The sequence below is a fragment of the Channa argus genome, chromosome 20, assembly GCF_033026475.1.
Source record: "Channa argus isolate prfri chromosome 20, Channa argus male v1.0, whole genome shotgun sequence".
Classification (NCBI taxonomy): Eukaryota; Metazoa; Chordata; class Actinopteri; order Anabantiformes; family Channidae; genus Channa; species Channa argus.
This window is the reverse complement of record NC_090216.1, coordinates 11,418,810-11,435,212: the sequence shown is the minus strand read 5'-3', so window position 1 is coordinate 11,435,212 and position 16,403 is coordinate 11,418,810. Positions and strand designations below refer to the sequence as shown.

Sequence of the window (16,403 nt, the reverse complement as noted above, 5' to 3'; positions counted from 1 at the left end):
GATACGTTAAGTAAAAAGTCAATTTCCACCTCTACTGGAGTAAAAGTATAAATTAGCATAAGTTGGAATTAAATTAATACAGAGTAGAGAGCATGGAAGTCCCTGTTAACAACTGACGGTAATAGCAATAATTTATTTGATTTTATATATAAAATACAATGTTTTCAACACGCAGCTGCCATAAACTGTATATTTATAATCAGTTCATTAACAGTTTACTTTGCATGGCTTTTTTACACCACTAACTACAAACTGTGGAAAAGCTGCAACAGCATAATTGTCATTTGTCAAGAAAAACATAATGTATTTGAAAGTGCCAGGAAAACCAGTAGGAAGGCCATGAGCAAAGATTTATTTTAACCAAATTAGTTTCCAATGTCAAGATTCTTTTGTAGTATGTTTCTTTTCTTACTTTGTTTGAGAATGATATACATTTACATATGTCAAATAACACAAATAGTTCTCTGTAGGAAAACTATGTTAAGCTTGAAACTTTTTGGTATTAGTGCAAGGTAAACGAAACAGCCACATAAAAATGGTCAAACGCCATTTGAGCACCAAAAACTAATTACACACACACACGAATTTAGGGTTTATTATTGTAACCATAACAATAAGGTGGATCTCTCTTTATTTTGACCATCAATTCAATCATAATTGTTCTTTTTATCACAGGCAATAGTTATAATAGTGCACTTTTTATATTTAAATTATGATACAGACATTTCTTTTTTTAAACACCTTATTATACTGACCCTTATGAATAGAGAATAGTTTACAATCTTAGCCAGAGTTGGGTCAATAAAAGTGAAGGTGATGTGTGGATGAGAAAGATGAAACTAATGATGCAATCATAAAGTGTGTACAGACAGTGAGGCAAACAACTTTGTACTGTTTCTCTTGTGGCAATGGCTACACAACAGGTGAAGAGGCCAGACAGACAGGTCAATTGGACAAAGCATAAAGGCAAGAGTTGAAGCAAATTGGCAAGCATTGAATGTTTGTGAGAGAAATTGTGTGCCTGTTAGTGTATGACCAAGTTAATTTAATAAACCAGGGTCAGTCATAATCTTGTAATCAGCTCAAAATGCATCTACTGGAAAGTTTTCAGCTCACTCTCAGTCAGACATCATCCACCTGTCTCACACACACACATTCTATGTACCAGAGATAAGAGTGATATAAAGAGATGTAAGGTATAAACCAACATCACTGGAGAGATGATGAGAGCAACTGTTTAGCACTGCAATAAAAGTCATGGTTTAGAATTAAGCAGGCGTGGATAATGAGAAATGAAATAGAAGTTTCTTGAATTAGCTGTTGATATATATTTTTCTGTTTGCCTGAACTCTAATGTGTAAATAAACAAATGACTCTAGCAACCATATGTCAAATAAATAAATAAATAAATAAAAATAATAAATACATAAATAAACAGATGGATGGGTAAATACAAAAGAGGAGAAAAGCATTAAAATTAAACCAAAATTGTAGCATTGCGCATCTCTCTGAAAACATTCTGCACTTTTGTTGCATATTGTGCTGTATGGAAGACTGGTGATGAACATCGACTAGTCTAGCAGAGTACTGGAGTAATACATGACTGTCCGAGTTGCTACGTGTGCTTGCAGAATGGTGCGACTCTCAGTGATGCGTGTGGGTACAGTGATGGACTACTTGGCTTGTTGGTGAACACTGAAGTGAGGAGCATGGGGTTAGGAGATTCTCTGCTTCCCTTCCATTCTGAAGTCCTGTTCAACAAGGAATTGACATCACAAGCCTTTTATGTCCGGCAACATTAAAATGTCTATTGATGAGTTTCTTTTGTGGGCTTTTTGTTTGTTTTATCTTGTTTTAAGTTAGTAGGTGAACACTATGGCAATATGAGACAAGCTCAATGAGAAAAGTGGCTTCTGTTGTATCCACAAGTCCACAGGCCAGGAATGCTCTTCTCATTCAATCTGTGCAGAAACAGCTGTGATGAGGTTCATGGAACTATCCACGCATAGTGTTTTCCGATATAGTAATGTTCATATTTCTGTTAAAATCAAAAATACTTTTCTTCAGAGCAACAGCAGTCCAATGCAAAAATCATAAATGCATTGTTTCATATTGTCTCTGAGTATAAAGAAATTACAAAAGAATCAAAACATTTAACAAATGCAAACTGGTCATCTTCCCCTTTCAAACACTTTGGAGTGTTTTCGGTTACTTTCTTCACAGCTATCACTGTGGTACTGACATCCTCCAAAGAAATATGTAAACCAAAAAACAAATAAATGAAAAAATATTTTTTCACATTCACTTACTTAGCTTAATGGGTTTGTTTGTTTTACTTCAGGAGAAGACACTGCTTGAGTTTCAGGATGTCCTTTCTCGTGAGAAAATTGGGATCTTTTGTTCAGCTCATCACCACTCACTGTTGTGGTGGCAAGTTGCTCTAGGTTTCGTCTGCTGAGATATTGTACATCTATATTTCAGTACAGATTAATAATTGCATGTTGCTTGATAGTGATATGAGCACAGAGGTTAAATTTAGGAGTAATCTTGAGAACCATCACAAGACTTATTTCTTTTTGGTGTCAGATACTGTATTAAAAAGATATGGCAGACTGCCTATCTCATCATGTCAGCATCCTTTAGCAGGCTCTTTTGCTAGTCGGCATGCACATTAGCACTTCAATATTCCTAGTTTGATCTGGGAAGCTGTGTCTGTGATAGATACAAAACTGCTCATTCACTTTTCTTTCATTAAAGGGTAGTTCCTTAACACTTCTTTCTCATAGAGATTCTGGTGATCCCAAATCCCTAAAATCAAGAAAATGTTGAGTTGGAAAATAGCATGATGGGGAAAAAGATCAATCCTATGGTCAATCGCCTTCAATAACTTAGGTTGTTTATTAAGAATTGGAGTAGCTAATTGCTTGCAGGGATACTTGGATATGAAGTTCTACTGTCTTCTTTCTGATGTAGCTCAGGCATCCTGCTGCACGGTGTCTGTCACTTTCTATCCTACGGTTGGGATTGGGTTCCATTGGATGACAGCAGTCGGGTTCTCTCTTTTGCTGAGCCTCTGCGCTGCAGAACTCCCCCACTGCCTCCTATGCCTCCACCATCTGCTCGGTCACCCCACTCACACCTGTCACCCCCACCCTCAGAGCGCCTCGAGTTTTGGCGGGTGGGGGTCCCATGGGGCCGGCCATTCTTCTCATCTGGGAAGGGATCAGGAGAAGAGGACAGGAAAGTGACTCTTAAGGTACATTTTACAGTATCTATGGGACTTGGCTAGAGATTAACAAAATGCTGCTGTGATCAGAACGTGGTGTTTTTCTTTCAGTTCTCAGTCTTTGTACAGCAGGACATCACAGCATGGTCTTTCAGTGGCATCTAAAAAAATTTTTATTGAGTAGAAAACATCGGTCTTTATCCTTTATAAAATGTTATTTAACATAAAGCAATAGAAGTTATTGCTGATTTTAACCCAAAAGACAGTGAGAAAAAAATGAGAAACTGCTTGTACAAAAAAGTAATGGCAGTACAAGACTAATTCTTTTTTTATGTAAACTGAAGAAATGACAAAACAAGACAAAACAAACTGATGACGAAAATTCAGAATTTCATCTTTCATTTGAAATTACAACTCAATATGTTAAACACTTTTTGTTTGAGGTCACCAAAGTTATTTCTCTCACAAAAGTAGTCATGTGATTAAATGTGATGGAAGGGTCTGGTTACAGGTTGTGCAAGATTGATTTTCAAGCTATTAATATTTCTGACTATTCCTGGTTTTAGCTTTTGTTTTAGCTTTGAGGACTGCAATTGTTAAAAAGGAAAAGCAAGCCATTCTGAATCCAATAGAAAAAAAAGCAAACAAAAGACGTTGATGCCAGATGCACTGTGAGAGCCGTGGGGGAAAAAAAGTTAATAGTAAAACAACAACAACAAAAAAACACTATTAAGGTGACATAACTATCCACCTCCTCAGAGCAGAGATTAGATCCACCATTTGAAGAGCTTATGATCAGATTTGCAGAGGCCTTACAACAAGAGGTAAACCCCAAATCAGCAGTAAAAATCATAAAGCCAGGATGAAATTTGCGATAAAAAGGTACAGAGATGAGGCACAAAAGTTTATGAGACAAAGGTTAAAATCTCCCAATGTGATAGAAAGGCAAGAGTTCAGAAGAGGAAAGGATCTGCTCATGGTCCAAACCATACAAGCGCATCTGTGAAACATGGTGGAGGAGGTGTGAATGTATTTTGCTTGCACGGCTTCTTCTGGAACAGGCTCACTAACCCTCATTATTGCTTTACATATGATGGTAGCAGCAGAATACATTCAAAGGTGTACTTGCAGCAACCCAATAATAATAGAATCCAACAATTTGGTGATGTCAGTAAATCACAAGCAGTTCCTGCAAACAAAAAAACTGCAATCAAATATTAACTTTAATTTATTTGACTTAACGATTGGTTCCAATAAAATAAATAGAACAGACTGTTGAACTTAAACATCTTCTATGTTTTTTCAAATATTAAGTTGTAAATACCATTAAATGAGAGCTGACATTCTAAACATTTAACTGATTTCCATCTGTTGACAAAGAATAGAACAATATTTTCTTATGTAAATACTGGAAGAAGTGTCCAGCACAATGCAGTTAAACACATGGAATAAAAGAAATTTCTCTAGAGAATCCAAGATTCAATGTGAAATAAAACTGCCCAAGCATTAAAGTGTGTGTAAGCAGTCTTACCAGATAGGGCTTGAACCATGGGTTGATCATGGGAACTGAGAAGCTGGGCTTGAATCGTTTCCACAACTCGTCTGAACCTGCGACTCGGACCTTGAAATGCACCAAGGTTTACACATTTAAAATATGTAATGCTGTTCTAAAAATAAACAATGCAAATCAATTAAATGAATAGTTTACTTTCTGGTGGACACTTAGCCGCCCCTGATGGAATTCTTATATTTGTAAGTTAAATTTAAAATGCCAAAAAACAGCTTGGCTCTGTCTAGCAATGATGACCTACCAGAACCTCCAAAGCCCACTAATCAGCATGTTACATACGGTATCATATTTGTAATCGGTACTGTTTTTAGTCTTTCTGCTAAGCTAAACATGTACATGTTTAACAAACACAGGAATGGTATGAATCGTCTCATTTAAATACCTGTCAGAATGTAAGTAAGTGTTTCTCCTACGATGATAAATGTTTGCATTAGGTAGATACTCCCAAACCTATGTATTGGTTATTAAGTCATTTCCTAATTGAAGTGAGTAAATGTTTGCTCCATTTGCCTGATATGAGGGTGAAGGTCACACTGTAGATTCCTGTCTCCCTCCTGCCCTCCCTCTCGGGCCTCTCTCTGTCTCGCTCCCTCTCGCCCTCGGAGAAGGCAATGTCCACCTGGAACTTGACGGGTTTCTGGAAGACGGAGGGACCGCCGGAGGATTTGTACTCGGCCCGGAAGCTGGTCTGGGAAAGGACGCTGTGGCTGAGTGATGGGATCTGTGTAGTGGGGAGACAGAGAAGAAGCAGAGAGACCGACAGACTTACGAGGCGGGAGAGGTACGGGGGCCAACGTGAGTATAGGGAGACAAAGGGTGAGGGTGAGGAAAAGAGAGAAAGAGTGAGCCATTGGTGAAAGCAAAGTGATCCATCAACATGCCATGAGTGAGTAAAAAAAGAACTAAAAAGAAGACTGAAATAATGAAAGAAGAGAAGTGCATACAGTATGAAAGCGCTCAAGTTTGTTAAAGCTATGCCAGTGAGAGCCATGCTTTCTATAGACCAGCTTTGACAGTGAGAAGTGTGAGAGACAGACCACATCAGATACTCACAGACAAGAAGGCGTGGACAATGTCAGCTTTGACTGAACTTAGAGGTTTATCTCTTATAACCACAAAGATCTGCTCCTCTTTCTCCAAGCCAATGAAGTTCCCAAACCATGACTTCTTAGCCAGCCTGGCAGTCAGATAAAAAAACACAGTAAAAGAAATACACAAAGCTCAAACACAAAGTTTTATATGAAGAATACTCCAGAAATGTCAAAAAGTGTAACCTACTCAGGACTGGATTCTGGAGTTAGACTGGACATGTCTTCTGATGTTGGAACTGAAAGAGACAAATTAAATAAAATTGGGCAATATTAAATCTTTAAATGCAAGCAAGACATAAAAATGTGTGAGATTATTCATTCCCGAAAGCAAAAACAGTTTTGGAACTTAGTAAACCTATTGAAATTGATAAACTACTGTACATAAATCATTTTTTCACATGCCTGTGCAGGTATTGGTGTATCTGTAAAAACACAATGTAACTCCAGCAGATTTGGAGGTAAAGACTCAGACATCACCTTGTAGCTTACGGCGATGGAAACGGGGTGATCCCAGCAGGTTGTTTTTAAAAGAATTGAGGCGAGTCCTCCAGTGGGCGGAGCTGCTGGCCGCCATGCTGCTTCCCCCTCCTGGGCTGGAGGGTGGGGTCAGCGACAGCGAGCCCACTCCTCCCCCTCCCTCCGCCCGTGAGGAAGATGAGGACGAGGAAGAGGAGGGCGGGGTGGAGGAAGGGTGGTGAGGGTGGTGGACAGGGGTGCCCAAGGGTGTGGGCAACGGAGAGCCCTGGGGAGTTACCTGTGGCACAGAGTGGGCAGAGTTTGGGTAGAAGCTCTTAGTCACTGACTTTAGGACAGAGGACGAAGGGAAGAAGAAACGGGGAATGGGTGACAGGAGCGGAGAAGGGGAGGGTGAGCAGGAGGATGGGTTGTGCAGAGGCAAGGATTTGATAGGCTGTAGATGGGGTCGGTCGGTGGGTCCCTTGGTAGGCAGGGTCTGGGTCTTTGGGTTGGGGGGAGCTTTGGGCTTGTCATGAGGCCGTGCTGAGCGAGGAGCGGTGGCGCTTCCCTGTTTGGGCTCCTTTGTGAGAGGGGTAGCGGTGGCAGAGGTGACATCTGATTGGCTGAAAGTGAAGACGGGGCTCTGATAGGACTGGGGAGTTTGTGGGGTGGGAGAGATGAAAAACAAGAGAGAGGGTGGAACATGAAGAAAGGATGGAAATGAATATCATGCTTCATGACAAAAGAGTGCAACTTGTGAATAGTGAAAGTGTCTAATGCAAATCTACTAATGTGGACTGTAAAAGCTTTCATATCTATCCTTCAGTCTTTTGTATGTGCCATTCGAGGGTTTGGTGACAGGGTTAAGAATGCAGACAGGACAGTGGCAGTGAAGGATTTGGTGTAATTGGTGGCAGTTAAAGTTTCTTTATGTCCCTATGTATAGACCATTTTAACCATGTTTACTAAATTGTCTAATTTGAAGGTTCTATCATTGTTTTAGACAGTGTAAATAGTAAGTCGTGCATGAAAAGAAAGAGGAGTGACATGAAGACAGAAGAAAAATGGCAAACAAACCTGTCGGGTGAGTGAAATAATCCTAGGAATTGGTGTTTTTAAAACAATTTAAATGTTGTGATGATGTGAAGTTAGAATTTTTAAGACAGAGGTGGGTGATACTGAGAAAAAATATATAGGGGTAGATGTAAGAAGTTTCTATATAAAAGGGACATGTAAAAAGTTAAACAACTGTTCATAAAATCTGAAATAAATTTTATGGTTAAAATTGTTACTGAAAAATAATTTGTTTTAATATATTTAGGATCTAATTCTAGAACAGATAGTGGTAAAATTCAATGTATCTTTAGTCATAAGAACTGTGAACCACACTTAATAATAATTGATGATATTGATTTATTTCAAATTTGTGGTTTTCAGGCTGGTTTTAAAATATTCAGGTGTGGGCCAATATGCAAATCCCTCATTCTGTGTAAAATACTGTGTATTTAAGGCAAATTTCAAATAAAGGGCGAAAGGGCAAATAATGCTCTCAACCAAACTAGAGGTCTGTCAAGAGTATTAAATTATGTTCAGCACTTCATTCAGGTTCCGTGTGAAATAACACTTAACAGCACTTAACAATTTTTTAAATTCAACCGTTACCGCTAGTTAACAATATTTCTTAACAACCAATCACATGGCAGCAACTCAATGTATTTAGGCATAAAGACATGGTCAAGAAAATCTACTGAAATTCAAACCCAGCTTCAGAATAGGAAAGAAGAGATGAAGAAAAGGGACTTTGAAAGTAGCATGGGACCTGCACCAAGGTTGCCCTTGGTGGCTGGGTGGGGCCACACCTGGTGGGGTGGGATTCAAACCCACTGACTTCTGCATCACAACCCAATGCTGTACCAATGAGCCACCAGGCCCCCCTCAGGATAACCCACCATGCCACAAACTAATATTATGTGAAACTGGTTTCTTGAATGAGTTCATTCTACTCTAATAGCCCCCACAGTCACCTGATCTCAATCCAATGGAACACATCTGGGATGTGATTTGGGAGGTGATTCGCATCGTGGATGTGCAGCTGACAAATCCACACCGTCTGTGTGATGCTATCATGTCAATATGGACCAAAATCTCCAAGGAATGTTTCCAGCACCTTGTTACGGCAGTTCAGTGTGAACTGCATTGCTGATTCACTTTGTAATGTGAGTAAAAAGCCAGAAAAAGCTGTCCATACACTGCAGCGGAGAAAGGTATTTCTTTCAGGGGGAAACAAAATAAATTTTGTCTGTACACACCGTAACAGCATAGTTACGTTCTGGGTGAAATGCGACATAGCATTTGGGAGAGGACAGATACAGTTGTAGTGACCTCAAATATTTTCTTAAGACCAGCCTAAAAACTCAGACCCCCTGTAATGTCAGTAATGCCCAGAAACCTTAACCCACTACGGGATTCCAGTACTGTTTTCGCCTTCTTGACTGCAGTGAATATGTGAACCATTTTGATGTTTTGTTTAGGGTTTAGGGCTTTAAATATGGAACTACTATATGAAACAGTTACATTATAAAAATGAACGTTATAAATTATTTATTTTATAATGTATGCTAGTATTATGTTCAATGATATTAAAAGCAAGATATTAAAAGCAACAAAAGCATGTAGAGTTTGTTTAAAGCTGGCCAACAGGCCCTTACCCTGGGACTGCTGAGAGGGCTGGAGGAGAGGCCAGTGGAGGCTCCACTGACTGAACGTGACCTGCCAAAGAGACCAGAGAATAAAATTCATCAAAAAAGATAAGATTCCAATACATAGCTGTTTGAGGTTGACTGCATTTATATTGTGCATTGGTTAGATTGACAACACTATATACAGTTTTCATTTATACAGTTTTATACAGTAAGCATGTTGCAATGTACCTTTGGCTGTGTGCAGCTGTGTCCAGGGCCCTGCGAGGTGGGGTAGGAGACCCCTGTTCAGTCACACTCAGCACCTCCAGGCTTTTCCTCTCCGGGCGGCAACGACCATGGCGCGTCAACATTGGGGAGTCAACACGCTTTCGAGGAGGGTCTGCAGAGGAAGACCGTGAATTTATAAGTGTTTACCATCATCAGTTTAAAGCTTACATTAAAACGGCCTTTTTAACATTAGATACTTAGTGAAATTGCTTCATCTTCACCTTCCCATTTCCTGTTGCCACTCTGTCACTATGCATTTTCTTTTTGCAATTCTGAAAAGTATGATCACGTTCAAAGTGATTTTTCCACAGGCCTTTCGCTCACTGCGCCATCTGTGACTGTGATAAACTTAGCTACATTTGCACAGGCAGAACGGCTACCCTCTCCCAGTTTTGTCTAATAGAAAAACCCTGCAGATGTCCTGTGAAGACTGGTTTGAATAACATACAAAACAATGACTTTTTTTGGGCAAAATAAACACTTCCATAAAAAACATTATTTAAAATTATTTTGAGAAAAAACTAAAGAAATTATCTATGAATAAAGCTTAATATTTCAAATATTACATATCTTACAGTAAGTCACCCTAAATTAATTGGCAGAGGTAAGTAGTACCTGTGTATGGCACCAGATTCACATTGTGTGGTAAACATCCTCTCAGAAAGTGAGGCTCAGCAAAGCAGCCTTCACTCTTTTGTGGTCCCTTCTGCCCCCTAATGACTGACCTACATCATTGCGTGGAGGCAAGTCCTCATCCTCGTAGCTGGGGTACCGCTCTTTCCTGTCCAGAAGTAGGTAATAGATCATCTTCTCCTGGTTTTCTCTGATACAAACAGAGAGAAAGATACAATTCTGAAGATCTTAAAATGTTGACAGAAAGATTTATGTGACAACAGTAGGTAACAAAATGTAGGTGGCAAAAAGGTATGTATTTTTTTTTCGTTTTGTGTTTGTTTTACTTTAAAGCTCACAACGAGCACCTGACAGTGCTATTACTTTAATATTTTTGAGACTACATAGGTATTTTTGGGCAGAGCTTGAAATAATAATCGTTGTCACAGGCCTTATACCCTGAAGGATGACGTCCCTGAAATTTGGATGCACCTTCTGTCTCAGAACATAGCTTCATGTGACACAATGGAAGAAAACCATATCTCTTATCTGCTTTCAGACAGCTCTCAAAATATCTGTCCATAATTCACAGGATCAATTATAATCAGAAGGTCAAAGACATTAACTGACTAACCAGAACAAAAGTAACTCCTGACTTGTACACAACCCAATAAACAGTCCTATATTAAATACTACCTTTTCTATATTATATAATTTTAGTTATTGTTTTTGGCTTTATTATTCAATGTGCTGTATATTGCTATTTTATCTCATATACATATCAATGGAATATTTTTGGCCAATGTATTAAAATATTTTAACCTTTTTTCATGTAAATAAAGTGGATAAACAGTAACTATGCTTTTCAACATATTATCCTTTTTTAACAAGCTATGCTATAGCTTTACTGAATTCTCAGTAAGTGTACCATCGAAAGGTAGAAACAGAATTGAAAAATGCTTACTCTTCACATTGCAAGTCACGTGTGAGCTTGACTCTGTCTCTGAAACAACCCAACGAGTGCATGCTGTCCAACACATCTGGGTCCAGCTCGGTCAGGGACAATATTCGCCGTACACACACTCGCCTAGGAGGAGGCTGCTCTGGACATGGCTCATTACGACCACCCCTGGGATTCACACAGAATCATAACACATAAGTAAGAACACATGAATAATACCAACATGTATATGAAGAAACATGAAGATCACTGAATGACTATTTCATGAACAGTGACAGTGTAAAAGTTAGACGTATACTCACAGATACCAGGCGTGTTTCTGTATAGCTTCTAGCTGTAAGGGAGTGACAGGGCAGATGGGGCCATTAGTTTCTACAGTCTGTTAACAGCCAGATGGCCACAGAGCTGTGCTGTGTAAACAATTCATATCACATCCTTTATTTACATGCTGGAAGACACCTCCTCGCTTCAGAATATTGTATATTAAAATCACTAATATTTACAGATCATCACAGATAAGTAAGCATTTCGGAGAAATGCTGCCGAGCCAGTTTTGAATTTGTTGCTCAGTGAATGCTGCCATCTTTCCAAAATCCTAAAATTACTCACAAAAGCGTCCTTCCTATACAATAACACGCATAAACATGTGACTGTGCCTTATTTACAGTGATGAAGCAATCACCCATTTGAATACAACAATGCCCCTAATCCATGTCAACTATGATATTTTAAATGCCAGAGTGCCAATCCAGCTACAAAAATGAAAGTACATAGGCAAAAAGACAAATCTAAAAGTGAATGAACACTCAATATTGTTAATATTAATAACAACAGTTCCACTAAACAGCTCACTTGAATTCTTATATATATTCTAAATGAGGCAAGTAGAGGCACTTCCATTTGAACATAGAGAATTTAACACTGGTATAAATCTGATTGAATTATTTTAAAATACAGCCTGCATATGAGACTTCCAGGTGTTTAGGCCCAATTCAAACCCCTCGTGGATCAGAACAGTCTTTTACCGTGAGCCTCTTTTCAGGGTTGACCTCAATCATGCCCTTGAGCAGAGACTGGCAGTCTGGGGGGATGAAGTGGGGCATGTGGAACACCCCACTCTTCACCTTCTCCAGAAGCTGCCGTAAATTATCGTGGTCAAAAGGCAGGGCACCCTGCAGGAGAAAACGTGAGAGGAAGGAAGGAGAGAGTAGGAAACAAAGAAGATATAATAAAATAAGCTTAACAGAAGAGGAAAAGAAAGCAAGAGCTGCAAATACATGACGGTGTATTCACAATGGGACCACACTATCTTGTGATAACAGCAGTACAAGACTCACCACCAGTAGAGCAAAAAGTATAACCCCACAGCTCCACACATCTGCTCTCCGCCCATCATATTTCTCCCCCTGCCAATGATAGAATCAGCATGAATTAATTCTCCATTGACTCTTTATAAATACAAATGAACCACATTCAGTGAATAAATTCATAATATAATTACACATGACTTATAATTACACATGACTTACAGTTTATGTAAGTTTACGTTATTTATAATATAATGTCCTTTAAAATGAATAAAAAGAAAAACTGTAATCCATTTTAATCAATTATTAACTATAATCAATAATTTTAATCAAGCTAGATCCCTCGAGATTGATTAAGTGCCCTCAAGAATCATGCTTCCTAAAGATGAAAAGATGAACCATGCTAAAACAAGTGGCAGGCTCTATGTTCCATTAGCATTTGTAACAATTTAAGAATTTGGAAAAAGTTAAAATTTATTTTTTAAGCTTCTGAAAACTTGTGAAACTGTGTAGACTCACTTCATTAGGTACAATCTAATGCAATCCATTACAGCAGTTTTTCCATGAATTTTACTTTTACAATCTTTAAAATGTATCCATTTGTAAGTTGAAACTGGCTAAAAGCTTATTAAAATGAATGTGGGGGCCAAAATATTAAAACCACCTCATAATAAAATGACCTCCAATTCAACTCCACCTGGGTGGTGGAGTTGAACTGGAGGTCATTTTTATCTGTAACCTCAATAATAAACATATAGAATTATCACCTTTCTGACAGTTTCAATTTCAAAACCAATAAATTATAATATGAAGTTGTCAGCGAGTGTATACATCTCTTAATATGTTACATACTAAGATTGTTTTAAATTACAATTACAACATCTAGCATCTTACCCGTATAACTTCAGGGCATGCATAATGCGGTGATCTAAAATTAAAGAGAAATGTTAGTCAAACTAAGGCAATAGAACATGTATGTTTTCCATGTTCTCTCTATAATTTGGATTTGATGTTGTGAGTTTGTGTGAACTACTTGTTAACATGAATATATTATACAATACACATTGATTTGCATCGCTAGTTTCTTAAATACAAAATATGAATGTTTTTAGCTATGTACACTCACTGTCTAGTTGGATACTTACCCACAGCTGGTCTCTAACAGACTGTCTCCCACCTGTAAGGAGGCCATGCCAAAGTCAGCGATACGGATGTTGTTCTTTTCATCAAGAAGCAGGTTCTCAGGCTTCAGGTCTCTGTGACTGCAGAAATACCACAGAAACTATCGGTATTAGCTTAACTATGACTGCATTGGATTTGAACAAGTGTTTTTAACAAAACAGATCAAAAAATGTTCTTTTATTACATTTTATCTTATTACATACTGTCACAAAAAGTCCAATACCAGGAAGCAAAACCATTACCCTACACACGAACCAGAGCTCTATGAAAACACCAACCAAATGGAATGACTGTGGCAGAAATCCAAAGCAGAGATGATCTGCCTGAAGAACTTCCTGGCCTCTTTTGGAGTCAGTCGGCCCTTCTTCACTAGATAGTCGAACAGCTCTCCTCCTGACACATGCTCCAACACCAGATACCTGTCCACATACAGGGAAAACCGTGTGAACTGAATTTGTTTAGCTCTTGGACACAGAAGGAGGACAATCTAAACTCAGATACTCTTAAACTGTTAATCTTATTTTACGGACTTGCTTTCAGTCAAACTGCCTGTCTTATTCAACAGCTGTTTTAGACCTAAAAAAAGATAGATCAAAGGTTGTTTTTTTTATAACTGTAGCACATTAATGAAAAGGGAGATTTAGAGTAATGAGAGCAGATTAATACAGCTCTTGAGCATGAAATACAGTATGCAGATAAGCCCAGCTGTGAGGCTTATCTCAAAGCAAAGGGAACTCACAGATATTTGTTATTTTCATAAACATCATGCAGCTTCAACACATGCGGATGCTCGATGAGTTTCAGAATGGCAATCTCCCTCTCAACCTGGTTAAAGAGAAGAGAAAGATGTAAGGATAAACAGCTGGAAATGAGTTGAAGATACTGATGCAGAGCATAAAAGACATCTATGAGCTAATACAAAAGTTAATATAGAGAGTATGGATGAGTATATGACTACAGCAAAATCCTCATTACATTTAATATTAGCATCATTATTGTGACTGTGAGAAAGACCAGCATAATACTGTACCTTCATCAGGACTGACTCAGATAGCTTCTCTCTGTTGACTATTTTGATGGCTACCTTCTGGCCCGTAATACAATGGACCCCCAACTTGACCAGTCCTGGCAGACACAGTGAGAGAGGATGCTTCTGCTGTATTTAATTCTACATCAAATGGTGATTTAAAATTATTTTATTTGATGAAATATGCATCAAATCAAACAGTCTGCTGCACTCACCTGTCTGTCCCTTCCCCAGTGTTTTTTCCAGTCGATAGGGCCCAACATATTGAGCTGACTGACTTAAAGACAGTTCCTTACTCATACTGCACTTGCTGGAGGCTAATACACTACTAGTACTACTGCACTGTGATTATTGCAATTACAGCGTATACAGGAGTTACAGTGGGATATGAGACGGTGTTTAACGCTGCTACTTTGAATTTATCTGGGTGAGCGTGTACAAATGCAAACAGGTGCTGAATTACAACATGAGGGTGATAAATGCACATTCAGTACACATCTAAAAGTGGTTATTAAAGGCTGCTAAATATGTTTACTTTTTTTCTTCCGAAACGTGTATAGCGTTGATATTTAACAAAAACGCTCACTGAAGTTAGCTTAAAGCACAGAAATTGAGATGACAGTGTGCTACTGGGCTGTTTTAATGCGTTAAATACCTTAAAGACAGACTTGACAAGGAAGGCAAAATAACGACTTTACTTTCTGTACATAAGCTTAGAATAGTTCATTAACTTGCGCATTGTTACATGTATGGTGTGAGCTATATCTGACGGGTATTAAGAACAATTATAGCAGGGTAACGTTAACCTTAATTAGCCGTAACAAGCAGGTTATTGGCGTCCGCTGCGAATATTTGTGTCGTTTACTGGCTGACAAAACCACCAAAACGTCCAATACGTCTAGGGGACGTTAGCAAAGAAAATTCCATCAATTTCTGTCCCCACTGTCAGGCCTGTTTCACAGGTGCAACAACATGCTATTTCAGGCTCGCCATCCGCTCTCCCACACAGCAGCGCGGCTAGCTTTAGCTTTAACGTTACACCAACGGCTGTCTCGCCCGCGCCGCCTGTCAAAAAAACCCACACCTCCTGAAGTTTTTCGGCATCGCCAAAGGGTAACATTTATCGGTCGGCCGCCACAATATCACAACGTTTAGAGATAAAATACAGATTGCTGGCACGACAACCATCTTTAACGTAGTGTAGTCCTCCCCCACCCTGTCGCTCTCCCTCTCTACATCCCTACAAGTAGCAGATCACAGCATCTTCTCCTCTCTCCTTTGGCGTGTCCTCCTCCCTCAGCAGCCGATACACAGGTGAAAAAAAACAAAGATATCCGCAGATCAGCCCGCACTACTATCGACCGTCTTATTCCCTTCCTCACTTTTGATTACAGTCCACGCAGAGTAAAGGCCCCCAGTATTATACTCCCTTCGGTTTTCTTGCCGTAAATCGATATTTTCTCTCTCCTCTTCCTTCCTTCGCCTCACTCGCATCAGCATCCGGGTCCCACTCCCTCTCCATCCTCTCTCCTCTTGTCCCCCGCCCTCCTCCCATTTCTCCTGTTCATCTTCCTCAAAATTCGCTTATCTCTGCATTCACCTCAACACCGGCCACACCGTGGTCCCCGAGAGCTGCTGCAGACACCCCCCACACCGTTAATATCAAAGGCATTTGTAAACATGGCCAGGGGCAGCGTATATGGCCGTTGTGTCTGAGGGGGCGATGGCGTGCTCTGGCGCGGCCTTTCAGAATTGCCGGTGCCTTACTGGTGGTATTTTGTTTCACTTTGACGTGAGGTGCTGAATTGATATGTCACACTGAATTTGATCTGTCATATAACTTAACATTTTTTAATGACATGTACTTTTGAAAGAAGCCTTATGTCTACTTCAACCGAGAGTAACTAGTGCATTAGACTGCTTAAAATTCAATTTGTTTCATATGGTTTTTGGGAGCATTAGTCATACACATGTTATTAAACAATCCTCAGCCTAGATCCAA

The 16,403-nt window shown here is 39.2% G+C and overlaps 1 protein-coding gene across 6 annotated transcripts; it reads right to left on the bottom strand.

The window, feature by feature from the left end:
- Positions 1 to 579: 579 nt before the first annotated feature.
- Positions 580 to 15,943, bottom strand: brsk1a (BR serine/threonine kinase 1a). Of its 6 annotated transcripts, none has more exons than XM_067488758.1 (19): positions 14,617 to 15,941; positions 14,405 to 14,499; positions 14,114 to 14,199; positions 13,653 to 13,793; positions 13,338 to 13,454; positions 13,087 to 13,120; positions 12,223 to 12,291; positions 11,911 to 12,057; positions 11,188 to 11,219; positions 10,889 to 11,053; positions 10,038 to 10,135; positions 9,274 to 9,424; positions 9,052 to 9,112; positions 6,365 to 6,995; positions 6,075 to 6,123; positions 5,850 to 5,973; positions 5,307 to 5,517; positions 4,758 to 4,847; positions 580 to 3,212 (listed from the first exon to the last, which is right to left on the bottom strand). In XM_067488758.1, the coding sequence occupies exons 1-19, from the start codon at positions 14,699 to 14,701 to the stop codon at positions 3,013 to 3,015; spliced, it is 2,586 nt and encodes an 861-aa protein (XP_067344859.1). In that variant the 5' UTR covers positions 14,702 to 15,941; the 3' UTR covers positions 580 to 3,012. The 6 variants fall into 6 exon arrangements, with proteins under 6 accessions (XP_067344859.1, XP_067344858.1, XP_067344864.1 ...); XM_067488757.1 differs by having other exon boundaries at positions 580 to 3,227; positions 4,761 to 4,847; positions 14,617 to 15,940; XM_067488763.1 differs by having other exon boundaries at positions 6,365 to 6,641; positions 14,617 to 15,936.
- Between the last annotated feature and the right edge of the window lie 460 nt (positions 15,944 to 16,403).